The sequence below is a fragment of the Motacilla alba genome, chromosome 3, assembly GCF_015832195.1.
Source record: "Motacilla alba alba isolate MOTALB_02 chromosome 3, Motacilla_alba_V1.0_pri, whole genome shotgun sequence".
In the NCBI taxonomy this organism is placed as follows: domain Eukaryota; kingdom Metazoa; phylum Chordata; class Aves; order Passeriformes; family Motacillidae; genus Motacilla; species Motacilla alba.
In genome coordinates, this window is record NC_052018.1 from 27,156,529 (window position 1) to 27,170,352 (window position 13,824).

General features: G+C 36.5%; 1 protein-coding gene across 4 annotated transcripts in view; it reads right to left on the bottom strand.

The window, feature by feature from the left end:
* EYS (eyes shut homolog) overlaps positions 1 to 13,824 on the bottom strand; it is a 789,226-nt gene that overhangs the window by 406,116 nt on the left and 369,286 nt on the right. For all 4 annotated transcript variants that reach the window (XM_038131819.1, XM_038131820.1, XM_038131818.1 and 1 more), the window contains 2 exons: positions 4,712 to 4,883; positions 4,110 to 4,188 (listed from right to left, as the gene is read on the bottom strand). In XM_038131819.1, coding sequence (XP_037987747.1) covers positions 4,110 to 4,188; positions 4,712 to 4,883 — 251 coding nt within the window. The remainder of the gene's footprint in view (positions 1 to 4,109; positions 4,189 to 4,711; positions 4,884 to 13,824) is intronic.

Sequence of the window (13,824 nt, forward strand, 5' to 3'; positions counted from 1 at the left end):
TAGCACTTTGGGGGTGAAACTCCTCTTCAACATTCTTGGTGGTCTCACCCATTTCTTTGCTTCACCAATCTATATTACCTATTTTTTCTATTTCTATTTAAAAGACTGTCTAATTCAGTCACTCTGACTTAAAATAAACTTCATATGTCATGGCCAGATGTCTCTGAGGTATTAACACACTGAAATTGTCCCATGGGTCAGTAGTTACAGATATTGTGTTTTGCAGAATAAAGTGGGTATCTCCCTTTCTTCCTACTCCTAGATTTACCTATATGCATCTTGTGCATAAAACACATTATTTTTTTTTTGTGAAGTTAATCTTAGTTTAGCTTATTTCAAGAAATTACTTACTTGACCAAATGCTTTTTAAACTAGTTAGCAATAGGTAAAAATACTCAGGAGTGTGAGGAAGTCTCAGAGAGACATGAAAAGCATCCACCTTATCTGAGGGTCTTTGTACACCCACCAGTGTTGGCCATACCCATATCTTGTGTGCAATCTGGCTGGTCCTGATGAATAAATATTTATTTGCTTGAAGTAGCCTCTGCATGTCCATAAGCTGTGGTGCTTTTGCACAGAAAATTGCGTGATTTTCCTGATGTATGACTTGTTTCTATCTTTTATAAAAATAGAGATTAAAGATCAGTAAAACCAGATAAAATAAAAGAAATCTAGGAAGCAGTCGGATCACAGCTTTCTATCAGATACAAGCCAAAACAACAACAAACTGAATATTCTCCTGTGTAAAGACTCAAAACATTTTCTGCTTCTTTTTTGACAGGATGAGCCATTTTAACTGAGCATGGAAGAAGAACATCTGTCAATCATGTCTCATCCATCATAGCAAAGAAACAAAAAGCCAAAAAATGTAAGAAGCAATGTCTATTACTAACCATAATTGCTATTACTGCACATATTATTATTCTATGTTTATCAGAGAGGAAAGCTCAATTTTCCATTATGCACATTCATTTTATAATTTCAAAAATATGCAAAGGTCAAAGGGAATTGTGTGTGTTGAAATTGATTCATATAGTGCATATATTTTTCCTGTGACTTATTTTTGAGTGAGTTCCATAAATGAAAAAGCAATGAAAACTGTAGTAGATAGGTAGGTTCCAATATACACACTCCATAATTGATATGCAAAAGTTACAGGCTATAACTACAAAGATACATAGTGCTTATTTTATTCCTCAAAGTGTTAGACAATTAAAAAAGGTTTTGAAGTGTATTTTCTTGAAAACTCTATAGCCATATAGGTGAGGATGAAAAAATCCAGGGTAGAAAAGAAAAAATTCAGGGTAAAATCATAAAGAAAGAAGATCCAAGTATGCCTAGGGAAATACATATACACACATAAATTTTATTTTTAAGCTGGTTATTTGAATCATCTTAGTTGCTGACCTTGTAATGACCACCCAGCCATTCTCTCACTCTCCCTCCTCTACATGACAAGGAAAGAAAAGAAGATGACAAAGCTCCTAGATTGATAAGGACAGAGAGATCACTTACCACTTACTGTAACAAATCAGACTTGACATGGGTAAAATAATAATTTATGTTCAACTACAAATAGACCAGTGAGAAACAGAAAGAAAACATAAATCCACACTCCACTTCTTCCCAGGCTCATCTTCACTCCTCTATTTTAACGAGTTCTACTTCCTCGTTTCACCCTGAAAAGTTTAGATGGGGCAAGGAGAGAGGGATCTTCATTCACGCCAGCTCCTCTCTGCTGCTCCTTCTTTCTCCCACTTTTCCCCTGCTTCAGTGTGGGTCCTCTTTATGTGCTGCAGGATGAAACTGCTCCTGCATGGGCTTCTCTCCATGAGTCACAGTTCTTGCCTACACCCTTCTCCTGTTGGGGCACTCCATGGGCTGCAACACTCTCAGGCCATATTCACACGTTGCAGCACGGGGTCTTATGTGGGCTGCAGTGCAGATGTCTGCTCTGGCATGGTTCTCTCCATGAACTACTGGCAAATACCTGCTCCACCCTGATTCTCTTCAGGAGCTACAGCTCTGACAATCTCTGCTGCAGCATTTTGAGCTCCTCTTCCCTCTCCTTCAATGACCTTGGATACTGCCTGATTGTTTCTCACAACTCTTTCCCTCCTCACTCCTTTGTCTTCTGAACAGTGTTTTCTGCTCTTTCTTAAATATGTTTCTACAAAGGTGCCATCATCTTAAGTGAGAGGCTCAACTCTTCCCTGCAGTTGGTTGGTTGGAGCTGACTCAAGTAGGTTGTTTCCTCCTTGGTGCAGTCCCTGGCTTGTTCTCACAAAAGCCACTACTACAGACCCCCTTCAAAACAGAATCTTGGCTCCTGCACCAAATGAAATTGCATAGCCCTTAATACAAAGAAATGTACCTTCAAGTTACGAGAGAAAGAAAAAAATTATAGATATATATACATATTTATCAGAATAAATAATGATTATTTTTAAAAATGAAAGAAGTGGCTGAAGCTACTCTAGAAAAAAATAATTACAGAGCATAAGCCTAGTATGATTATTGTGATATGCATACCCCTACATAGTCAGAAAGCCTAGCTGATCGCTGTAAGAGTTGCATAGGTATGATATATATCTGAGCAGGATGAATGCAATGGGAGAACCTTTAAAATATGACATTTGCAGCGTAGTGTAATCTGGGAATCATACTGCATGCAAATTGAAAGACTATCAGAAAATGTAGTTGTTTCTCTGACAGACTTATCTGTCAAAGGTATATATATATTGTTTCTTCCTATGAGTTTCTAATCTATGCATTTTCAAACACCTTGCTATGAAATATGATTATCTTTTGAATATAATTTTATGATGTTGTCTACAGGTCATTTAATCTCTTGTTCTCCTCAAATGGATAAAACTGTAAATCATGGATGTTCAAGAGAAAATATTACCCAAGGGTATTCTGTATTAGCATTTGCAACAGCTGATAAACATACTGATTTGCAATATCGTATCTTATTATATTATGATGGGCATTCTGTAAAGCTGGATTACTTATTTTCTGGCTTTTTCTTTCTGTAAAAGAATTTGGAAGCTAATATACCAGCTAGAATTACACCTTGTGTAAGACTTGGATTTTCCACAGAAAAATTATGGACCATACTTCCTTTATGTAATATGACACATTTTTAGTTATTTAGTATTTTAAGCTGTAAAAAGAATTATAAAAAGTCCCTGTTTTCATACATAAGTTAAAAATAAGTTTTTGTAACATTTTGGAATGTTTTTTGACAATTCAGTAGTGCAATATTAGAAGCCAGATAGCCTGAAGGAAGGTTCATACCAAACTTTCTCTTGCCAGATTTTCTCATGAGACCAAATGCATTTAAAAGGATCATATCCCAAGATCATATTAAACGCTGTCTAGCAGAAAACCTAAAAAAGCCTAAATCAATTCAATACTTTCTGCAAAGTGTAGTCAATATTGCAAACCCTATTCATTGTTCTGCCAGATGTAATCACCTTTTACAAATTGGTTTGCTGACCATGGGAATCTGCACAGCACAGTCATAATACGTATGGATCACTTCTTGACCACAACCATTCCCCGTGAGAATATAAAACTATTAATGAACTTCAGAGGACTAAGTGGGCAGTGTATTTAGTACCCCATGGTTTTATACCATAGAATTTTACTATTGCATGGTTTTTGAAATTTAAAGACAAGTCATGGCAACTTTCAGTGTAGAACATTGTACCTTGAAGTTTACATTCAAATATGCAGCTAAACTCCAGTAAATGAGACTCAAACACACAAATTAGGTAATTATACTATTCATCCCAAACTGAGGGACAAATGATATTCAGGTAATGTTGGCTTAGCTGTGGCTTTCCAGATTTATACTATTCACACATCACCTTTAAACTTCTTTTGACATTTTTAATGGTCTTTTCTAATGCACTGTCATATAAGCAAAAAGTAATGCACTTTTCAGAATGGATTTTAAACAACTGAATTTTTGTCATACATTTTCAATATACTGACTTCAGAGGTTAACTAAATAAAAATGAGTTTCAACGACATATTACCCTTTCCCCTATAATTAAAAAACATATTTTTTGAAATTTGAATTTTGAATTTTGAAAACATACATTAATATTTATCTCACATCTTGAGCTGGTCCATCCAGGTTCACAAGAGCATTGATAACCATCAATCAGATCTATGCATCTGAAATAAAAAAGAGTGTTATTTAGCTCTTTACTTATTTAGTTTCAGATACAGCGCAAGTAGTATCATTCCATGCATTTCAAAATAGTGGTCTGATGTAACCTACTGTAACCCATAGTACTTTTCAATAGTTTTATAATGGATTTCAAATGTGCCTACTGTGGGTGCTGAGGCATTTTGTAAGGATTTTGATTGTCACATTAAAAGACATCTTCTCATTTCAACTGTTGGCATGTAACAGCTAAAGATTTTCTTTTAAGTATATTAAACACTAATTAATCCCCAATTACTGAATACTAGTTATGGTAATGAACAAAAATACAGGAGAAATTGAGATAATGTCCCTATATAACATTAGATTAAGCAGGCAACATCTGTCATCTTTAAGTGTGCTTGTACTCTTACTTTATGGAAGAACATCATTAAAAGTATATTTATCAAACATCCCATATCATTAAGTCTTGAATATTGTTAGTTAGGTACATTATCATGGAGATAATAATTATTAAATAAAAATAGGCACCTTCCATGAAGACAAGGATTTGGCAAGCATTCATTAACATTTATCTCACAGTTTGTTCCGATGAAACCTCTCTTACAGTGACACTTGTAGGAACTGATGCCATCAATACAACTTCCATTGTTGAGGCAGGGAGAAGACATACATTCATCTGTATTTACTTCACACCTATCACCTGTTAAAAAATCCAGAAAATGCAACTAAGTTTTAAATTCTAAACTCAAACTAACTAACACTATATTTATTAATATCAATATTTCCACATGATTGCTTTTAGGTATATAGATTGTTCGCACAGTTCATGATATTCATCAATAAAAATATCCATCTGGAATTGCCTATAGTATAAATACCAAAAAGATGGTTATATTGACACACGTAATGAAAAATGACAAATATAAAATGATGACATCTGATTGATGTTTGATATTTGAGTGCTGCTTGAGAAGATTAAAAATTCAATATACCAATTTATGATCATTGAATAGTTTGAAAAGTCAAAAAAGAAGAACACAGAATTTTGTGCAGCAATAAAGTTAAATATTTTCTACCTGGAAAAGAAAAACAAATGCATGATAAAAAAGCAAATTATTGCTGAGAGCATTCTCAAAAATGTAAAAGAATAATAAATTAGCATGCTATACTAATTTACACATGATATAAAAAAAGAAAAGAAAGTTGGTCTTTCTCCAGGAATGGAAAATTTTTTATCCTTTTGAAAATAAAAGAACTGAGAGAAAAGGAGAGATTTCCTTTCAGAACTGCTCAGCAGCACCTAGTTCCCTTGTTCAAGTCAATTTTGCTACAAAATATTATAAGACTATTGACAACTACTTGTGACCATTCCATGAGATTTCATAATAGACAGATGTGAATCAAAAGCTTGATTAATAGGTTTATCATATGTATTACTGATAATGAAGCCAATTATGTATATTAACGAAAAATCTATAGCATAAATCTAAGGAATGAAAATTTAAAAAGTAAACATGAGCAGAAATACTAAAATATTGAGGAGCATATACCAGTTACAGAAAGAAAATCAAGCATTTGTTAAATAATTTCTTACAAATCTAAAAACATACTTAAAAATAATAACTGACTGCAAAGAACAAGTACTCATTTTGTCACACTGACATTAATCTTGTGAAAGGCATAACATCCTTTCAACATCATTTTAGCATTGTCTCATTCAGTCTGTTATGAGTAAATAATCTGTTAAGAAAAGTTTTCTATGAGTTGTGCCTGGAAAACTAGAGTTGAAAAGGTCACTGAGCTTGTTTTTGTTGACTTCATCTTAAGTAAGATTTATTATAACTTAGTGACTAATACCAGAGATTTAGATTTTCTATTTCTGTTGTACTATGTGTCAGTAATAGACTTATTTCAGGCAATTATTTCACCTACATCAAGTCAAATTCAGTTGGTGCTGACTGGACTGCAGTAAATTTGAAAGGTTGCCACCTATTTTGAAGTATCTTTTTCTTTGTTTAGACAAGGTTTGATTTCCACTGCAGAGAACTGTACAAGATAAGATTAGACCACAGGAAACAAAGTAATTAAAACAATTAAAAATTTTTAATTTTCTTGAAATTTGAAACTTTGACAACCTTTGTTTTCATTAAATATCATTTAGGGACCTTGGATACATATACATGGCTCTTGAAAACTATATTTTCCCATTTAATTTAAAAGTAAATACAAGAACCAAAGGGATAAAGTATAAAAATATCACCTGTAGCTTGTACTGTTATTTAGATATTTGAACTTTAGATGGAGCATAATTTCTTTCTTCTCTTTGTTTGAAGGGACATGATACTGATACTTTCTTATTCCCCTTAGTCTTGGGCTCTCCTTGGGTTTCCCTTTATACGTTTCCTTCTCCCAGGCTTCCAGAAGTAGCCTGGGAGTGGTGCCCAGACACCCCAGCCCCTCAAAACCCTATGCACACAGAGGGCTGTTGTGTTATGTTCTGTAAATTCCAATAAGCTGTACGTTGTAATTTGAGTTGTCCCACTTTCCCCCTTTTTCTCTGGGTTATTGTGGTTCTACCCAGGTCGTCTCCTCCCTCCCGACTTCTGTTAATTTGCTGTCTCCTCCCCAGTTACCCTAGTTACACATGTATCCCTTGCTATGTTCCCTCCCCGGCAGCCTCTCCATCACCCCGCGACCCATCCTTTCCATCCAGAAATTTCTTCCTAGGGCATTGAGTGATTGGTTCAGGGTCCGGGGCCCCTCCCCAAGTTATTTCTCATAGGTCTCCAATGGTGTCATTCTTCCTTGTTCCACTCCCCCCTGGTGTTGGGTGGAGGGTTAGTTCTACCCAGGTCTCCACCTCCCTTTATAGGTTGCTGTCAGCTCTTCCCCAGGGTCTTCGACTCTCGGGATCCCCTGGGTTTGTTTTCCTTACAATAGACCCAGTTGCACCCACAGTTGGAGTCCACTTCTTCATTTCTGCCTTTGCAGCCCGAAGTCCTGGAAAGGCTCGGAGCCTTAGGCGCCCTCTCTGCAAGGCGCAAAGCGGAGAGAGTGCTCCCCTGCTGTAGCTCGCGTGCCGGAGCTAGTTGAGGGCTGCCTGAATTGGACAACTGGACGCACGCGGCCGCAGAGGGCCATGGTTGGTCAGGCAGTGGCAGGTAGGGAGTGTCACCCCCTCTCCAGTGGGGCCACTGCAGAGCTGAAGCTGGAGCAGAGCAGGCAGCAGCCACTGGCCCCAGCACAGGGGTTAAACCAGCAACTGGATAGGCCATGGCAAGGCTGAGCCTTTGCAGTGCTGGATCAGCGCACAGCTGGGGCATCCCCCGCTGAAGGCAGAAATATTTACTGAAATACAAAATGAAGAAATCAAGCCACACCTAAACACACAGCAGTAAAGAATTAAGATTTAGTTGACAGTTGAATAGACTTACAAAAAAGGAAATAGAACAAGATAAACCTGAAACCGTGCAAGTAAGCCTATTAATTCATGTCTGAATATAGGAAATATCATAAGAAAATTAACATAGTTGTCAATATTTCCAGAGGAGGCAATGTCACATTGTCACACTATAGCCAGGCAAGTTGCAAATACCAATTCAATATCTGTAACTTCTTAACTGACTTTAAGAACATAGCTGTACTATGTATTAAAGGCATAAAGAAAAAATGTTCTGTCACCACTTTAAAGCAATGTAAGTATAGCTTTGTGTAAAAAAAATAATTCATATTTAATTCCAAATCACTCTATAACATGAATGTCTCTAGGATACACTAATATTAAAATTATATTGTTATTATTATTATTACTGTTATCATTAGTAGTAGTAGTAGTAGTAGTAGTAGTATTAGTTTTTTTGATTTTCTTCTCCATTAGGCATGTTTTATGTTGTATATAATGGTCTTTTTTAAAACGGAAGCATTTTATGCATTTTTTAGAGTCAAATGACAATAAAAGACAAAGTTTGCTGTTCAGCTAAAAATTCAAATTCTCTTTTTCTTCTTGGGACACAAGAAATCATATTTACTATGAGTAAAGCAATGTATTATTCTCATTACAGTTTAAATATTCTATCAGATATGAGAACTGTTCTGTGCTTGGAGGTTTTCCAGACCCAACTGGACAAAGACTTGAGCATCCTAGTCTGACCCCATAGCTAAAACTGATTTCAGCAAGCAATTGGACTGGAGACCTCAGAAGGACCCTTCCAACTTGATTTATTCTGATTCAAGAGTGAAATTTCCCCTGTACAGCTTGACCCCATAACCTAGTCAATGACAAAATGGATAGGATCAGAAGTATGACGTGGGTGCAAGGAAGCAGATGAAAATGCAACTAGAATGTGATGATGGTATGTGAAAAATTACTTGTGACTAGAATGTATTTATTATATCCTTGTAATTTTCTTACACTTTTTAATAAAAATCTGGTCAAATTCAACCTCTCCCACATAAATCCAAAAAAGATGCTATCATGGCCATATTTTTTTGGGAATAAGAAGCTTATCTTTATAGGAACTGTTTTAACATATAGCATGTTGTGTTCTGCAAAGTGAAACCATCTGTCAGCATTCGTTGCTTTAGATATTTGTTGCTGTGAGTGACTGAAACATCCACAAATTCTTAAGTGATGAATTGCTTGTTTCTATCTTACTAGTTATATCTGATTAATTTGTTTCTTTCTTTCTTACTAGTTCCCAGTTTTTGTGGGTTAGGAACTATCTTCCCCAATTCAGTGCTGCCAATAGAACCATGCTGCCTCTTCCTCTCCCCGCCTCCAACTGGATGCACAAAAGGCAAAGTTTAAGAGTTGAGACAAGAAAAAATTACTGGAAACAGCAGTGAGATAAGGAAATTAACAGTAACAACAAGAAGATCAATTAAAAAAGAAACCATTTACATGGAAAGCCTATGAAAAGAAACAAATACCGGGCAGTTTTCCCCACCAGGTTTTCTTGACTGGAAGGACTCCCTCTCCCTGGAAGAGAGACTCCCTTTCCTCCTGCTCCCAACAATGACCTGAAGTAGTACAGAATTGCACCCCAGCTTAGTCACACCCTTTTCTAGCTACTACAAAAATTAACCCTGTCCTGGCTAAAACCAGTCAAGAATTTTTCAGTACACAGTAAAACAAAATGCAGCATGAGAAACAGTTATTGAAATATTCTTGTATAATTTAAAATATTTTATTTTCCAAATACAACAGTAATTCAAAATGAAAGATATAAAGTACATTTACAACTTACACAAAACTCAAAGAAATATCATGGAGTCACAGAAGAATAGACTGGCATTTTGATATGTAATGTTCCTTTGTGATGTCCTCACGTTAGAGCTGCTTAAATGTTCCTTTGTCTCAGTATTTGTGGCAGAGCAATTTGTGTAGAAATTGAGATTTCAATCCCCTGTGCCTTGGTAACTCTTACAAAATAGAGACTCCTTTAAAGCATGCACAATGACATTAATACATTTAAAGGTCCCTCCAAAGTTACGCTGGATGCAAAGTACAAAGACTCTCCTAGTTAGCAGTAATCATTAGGGAACAACTCTAACAGCTCTGGAGCTCTTAGGAGTGTATGTCACTTATCATGATTTTAGCATGGCTTTGGCACTGTCTCCCACAATATTCCAGACTGTCTCCCACAATATTCCAGACTATAATGTCCTAACTTGTATACAAGTTAGGACATTATAGTCTGGAAGGGTGGACAACTAGATTGGTAAAAGGTTGGTTGTGGGTAATTGATCATATTCTATCAGGAGGGCTGTTAAAAAAGGAGTATCCTCAACTCTACCACAAGGCTTAGAACCCTGAAAGCTTAAGTCTGATCTTTAGTCATAAAACCTGAAGAAAACCTTGCATGCTGCAGATTCTTCCATGTCTTTTGTCACGAGGTCCCCCACTCCACTGAGAAATAGGTCCACTTTCTTATTGGCCTTCGTTTTACTCCCAATGTAAATATAAAATGCTTTCTTATGGCTTTGCACAATTTCTCTATTATCAGCTCTGGTTCAGCTTTTCCTTTCCTAATTTCAATTCTACACACTTGGGCAATGGCTTAATATTCCTCCTAAGTAGCCCATCCCTGCTCCTTTCACTGAATGTGTGCTTCCTCTCTGCATCTGAGCTCAGTCAAGTGTTTCCTGTTCATCCTGTTGTCCATATCTTCTTGAACACTCTCTTCCATGAAAAAGGAGGAGCAGTGATGAAGCAAAGCTGCCACCAGACTACGACTTAACTGTTTAAAGTATGTTTAAGGCTCTACTTTATAGGCCATAAGTCACTTTGAGAGGAAAAAGAATGTTTTTGTCCTGACCTTGGCTCCCAGGAGAGACAGCTATCAGTCTCGACGTGTCACTTCAAGCCAAATACTCAATGAGGTTACACCTTACTGTTCTAGGTTCTTTCTGGCCTAGGAAGTCTTTGCTGAGTAGTGTTCAAGCTCAACAAGTCCAGCAAAAGTGTCCCCTCCTTTCCTCACAAATCAGAATACAGCACAGACATTATAACACTTCTCAGGAAAATGCATAAAGCAAATTTGTGCCATTCTTATTGCGTGTTCACCAAACATAAAGTTTCTAACGTTCCTCAAACTTATGTAAATACTGTAATATTAAAACTAAAAGACAGGCACCACAAAATCTACATTTAGTACAGAAATGCAGATCTTTCAGTCTGCATGTTGAATTTGTTCTCAGTGTTACCAGTCAATTTTAACCTCTTTATATATAGGCTGCCTCTTGCTTTAATATCTCAAGGAGCATGCCATTAGATTCCTCCTATCTGACTAAATAAGTGGTCACTTCAGTTAGTAGTGTAGTTACTCTTATTCCACTGGATATCAATACAAGAAATGCCACGAGGCTTGAGGAGTGCAGATGCAATCACTACAAGCTGACTGGCAGTACAAAGCAGTAAAAACAGCTGGGAAGGTTAAAAAGACAAAGTAAACTTTTAACTGATTAGATTTTGTGGGACTTTTTTGTTGAGTGAACCTGTTGTATGAAAAGTGGAGCTGTTTCCATTGTCACATAGATAAGATGAACAGCAGGGTCTGAGGCTGATGATAAGGAAGATTGAGCCTCAAAACTGATGTTAAAGATAAAATACAAGCTGAGTTATTTAGGCCAAGATTTTGACTTCATTTAATGTATAACTTAAGTACACACTTAGTCACTTCCAAATGTCAGTTTGTACTCATCTCATAGGAAAGATAAGAAAGAGAGATCTGTGCTTAACAGAATAACTATTTAAAGCTAAGGAATAATTACTGCTCTGCAGAAATGACTGAAATCAGTGACTTCATGGTACTTAGTCATCTTTTGGATGATAGCAAGTAATTGGCCATTTGAACGAAAATTTTGAATTTGTATAGCTCATTTTCACACACATTCTATTTTAGCTACTAAAATCTTATTTTTAATATTGACTGGAGGTGAGAAAGTGTTGATGGAGGAGCTGCAAGGCACCTTCTGTGAGAAGAGACCAGGGATTGCCTTATGACAGACACAGTTTCCTTTTTTAGTTTCTAACCAATCCCCCTTGTTCTATCATTATGTGACATTTAAAAAGTCCCTTTGTAGCTTTCTTGCAGACCCCCTGTACACACTTGAAGGCTGCTATAAGGTCTCCATGGTGCCTTCTCTTCTCCAGGCTTAACAGCCCCAACCTTTTTTGGCCTGTCTCCACAGGAGAGGTGTTCCAATCCTCTCACCATTTTTTGTGACCATCCTCGGGACTGATTCCAAAGGGTCTGTGTTGTTTTTGTGCTGGGACACCTGAGCTAGACCCAGGTGGGGGTCCACAGGAGCAAAGCAGAGAGGAAAAATCAACTCCCTCAACCTGCTGGCCACATTGCTTTTGCTGCAGTCCACAATATGGGTGGCATTCTGGGCTGCAAGTGCACACTGCCACGGCATGTTGACCTGACTACCTTGTCAAACAACAGTTCCAGTTTGGGATTGTCCAGACCCACGTGCAAGACCTTGCACCTGGCCTTGTTGAGCTTCATGAGGTTCCCACAGCTCCATGTCTCTAGTGTGGCACAGGCCCTCTGGATGGCATCTCTTCCCTCCAAGTAAATCAGCTGAACCACACAGCTTGGTGTCATTGGCAAACTTACTGAGAGTGCATTCAATGTTACTTTCTATGTCACTGACCCATGATTTTTTTTTCATCTTTACTTTATTTTCTTATTCTGTTGATGAAAGGGACTGAAAGAACAGCAGGATGATCAGCTGGCAGCAGGAAAAAGTCAACCTAATGCATTTAAAAAAAAACAACCCTAACACTTTAGTCTCTCAAAGAAATCTTAATTTTTTTTTCTTAACCTCAAATAAAGAAAACCAGAAAGTAAAGTCTAAGGAATGATCAAGTCTTTCAATGAAGACAGTTACAATTTGGTAATCGTAGAATACTTTCAAATTAAATAATTAAAAATTAAAAAAGTTCTAGAGTAAAAAAATTTGTATTCTTATTAAATCCATTTTACAGCAGAGTTGGTGATCCAGACACCTAGGATTTATACTCGAATAAAAAAAAAAATTCACGCTGTCGTATGTCTTTAAAGGGGCCTGGTCTTTGAAAGAAAAGTTCTTCCTACATTACAGATAATTGGAATAAAAGAATCACAAAAAAACCTGGAATAAAACCCAACATCTTATCCTGGTTGATTAAATATGTTAGGGAAAAGCACTAAACTCAAACTGCTTTGTCAATAATGAAAAATCATAACAAAAGCACACCTGCAGATTTCTTGTTCCTTTTCAAATTAGAATCTCCTAAGTGCTCATGTGCAGGTGTCTCATCTTTTATAAATATAACAGGGCATTCTTGCAGAAACATGTACATAAAGTTTAATACAACTGTTTTAACATTTTTTAGCACTTACATCTACAGCACCACTGCCTAATAAACAGAAGTTTCTGTGACACCCAAGAAGTACTACTTAGAAAACAGGGCATTTGAAGAAAATACTGCAGGTGGAGGTTTTAAAAGATTTAGGCAGGAAAATTATATAGATTTTTTCATTTTTTGCTGAAATGTCAAGGATAATTTTGAAGAACAGTGCACAATTGATATGCGGACTAAGATTTGTGATGAATGGAAGAAGAATATACAGCTATATAGAAATTCCCAAAACTGTACTTGTTCTTTGTTCTGTGGAGAATTACATTCCCCTCAGTTCAGTGGATGCAAATTGCATCCTTTTTTATCTTGTACTTTATGTGGTGTTCATCACAGGCTGGAATAGATAGGAAAAAACATTTTATGCAGAAAAAAATGCAGAAATGATTCAACTTGAGGAAACAACTGTAAATATTTCTGCAGTCATATGATCCCATGTGTTTTCATGTCGCTTAAGATGGATCTATCAAAACACTGTGTATGAGCTAGCTCAGCAGCACATTAAGCATTTAAATAAAAGTCAACATCAATTTAGGGAAATTTTACTGCATCTCTACCCATTGAATATTTTGTCATGACTCTGTAAAAATGTAAAGATTAGCACTAAAGGCAATGGTGTCGATCAAACGGGTCAAAAAGTCAAGGTATTTCTATGGCTCTGTGCAAATTCAAATGACAACATAGCATTTTATTTGCAAAATTTACTCTGTATCTATGGTAATAGTTTTTTTCC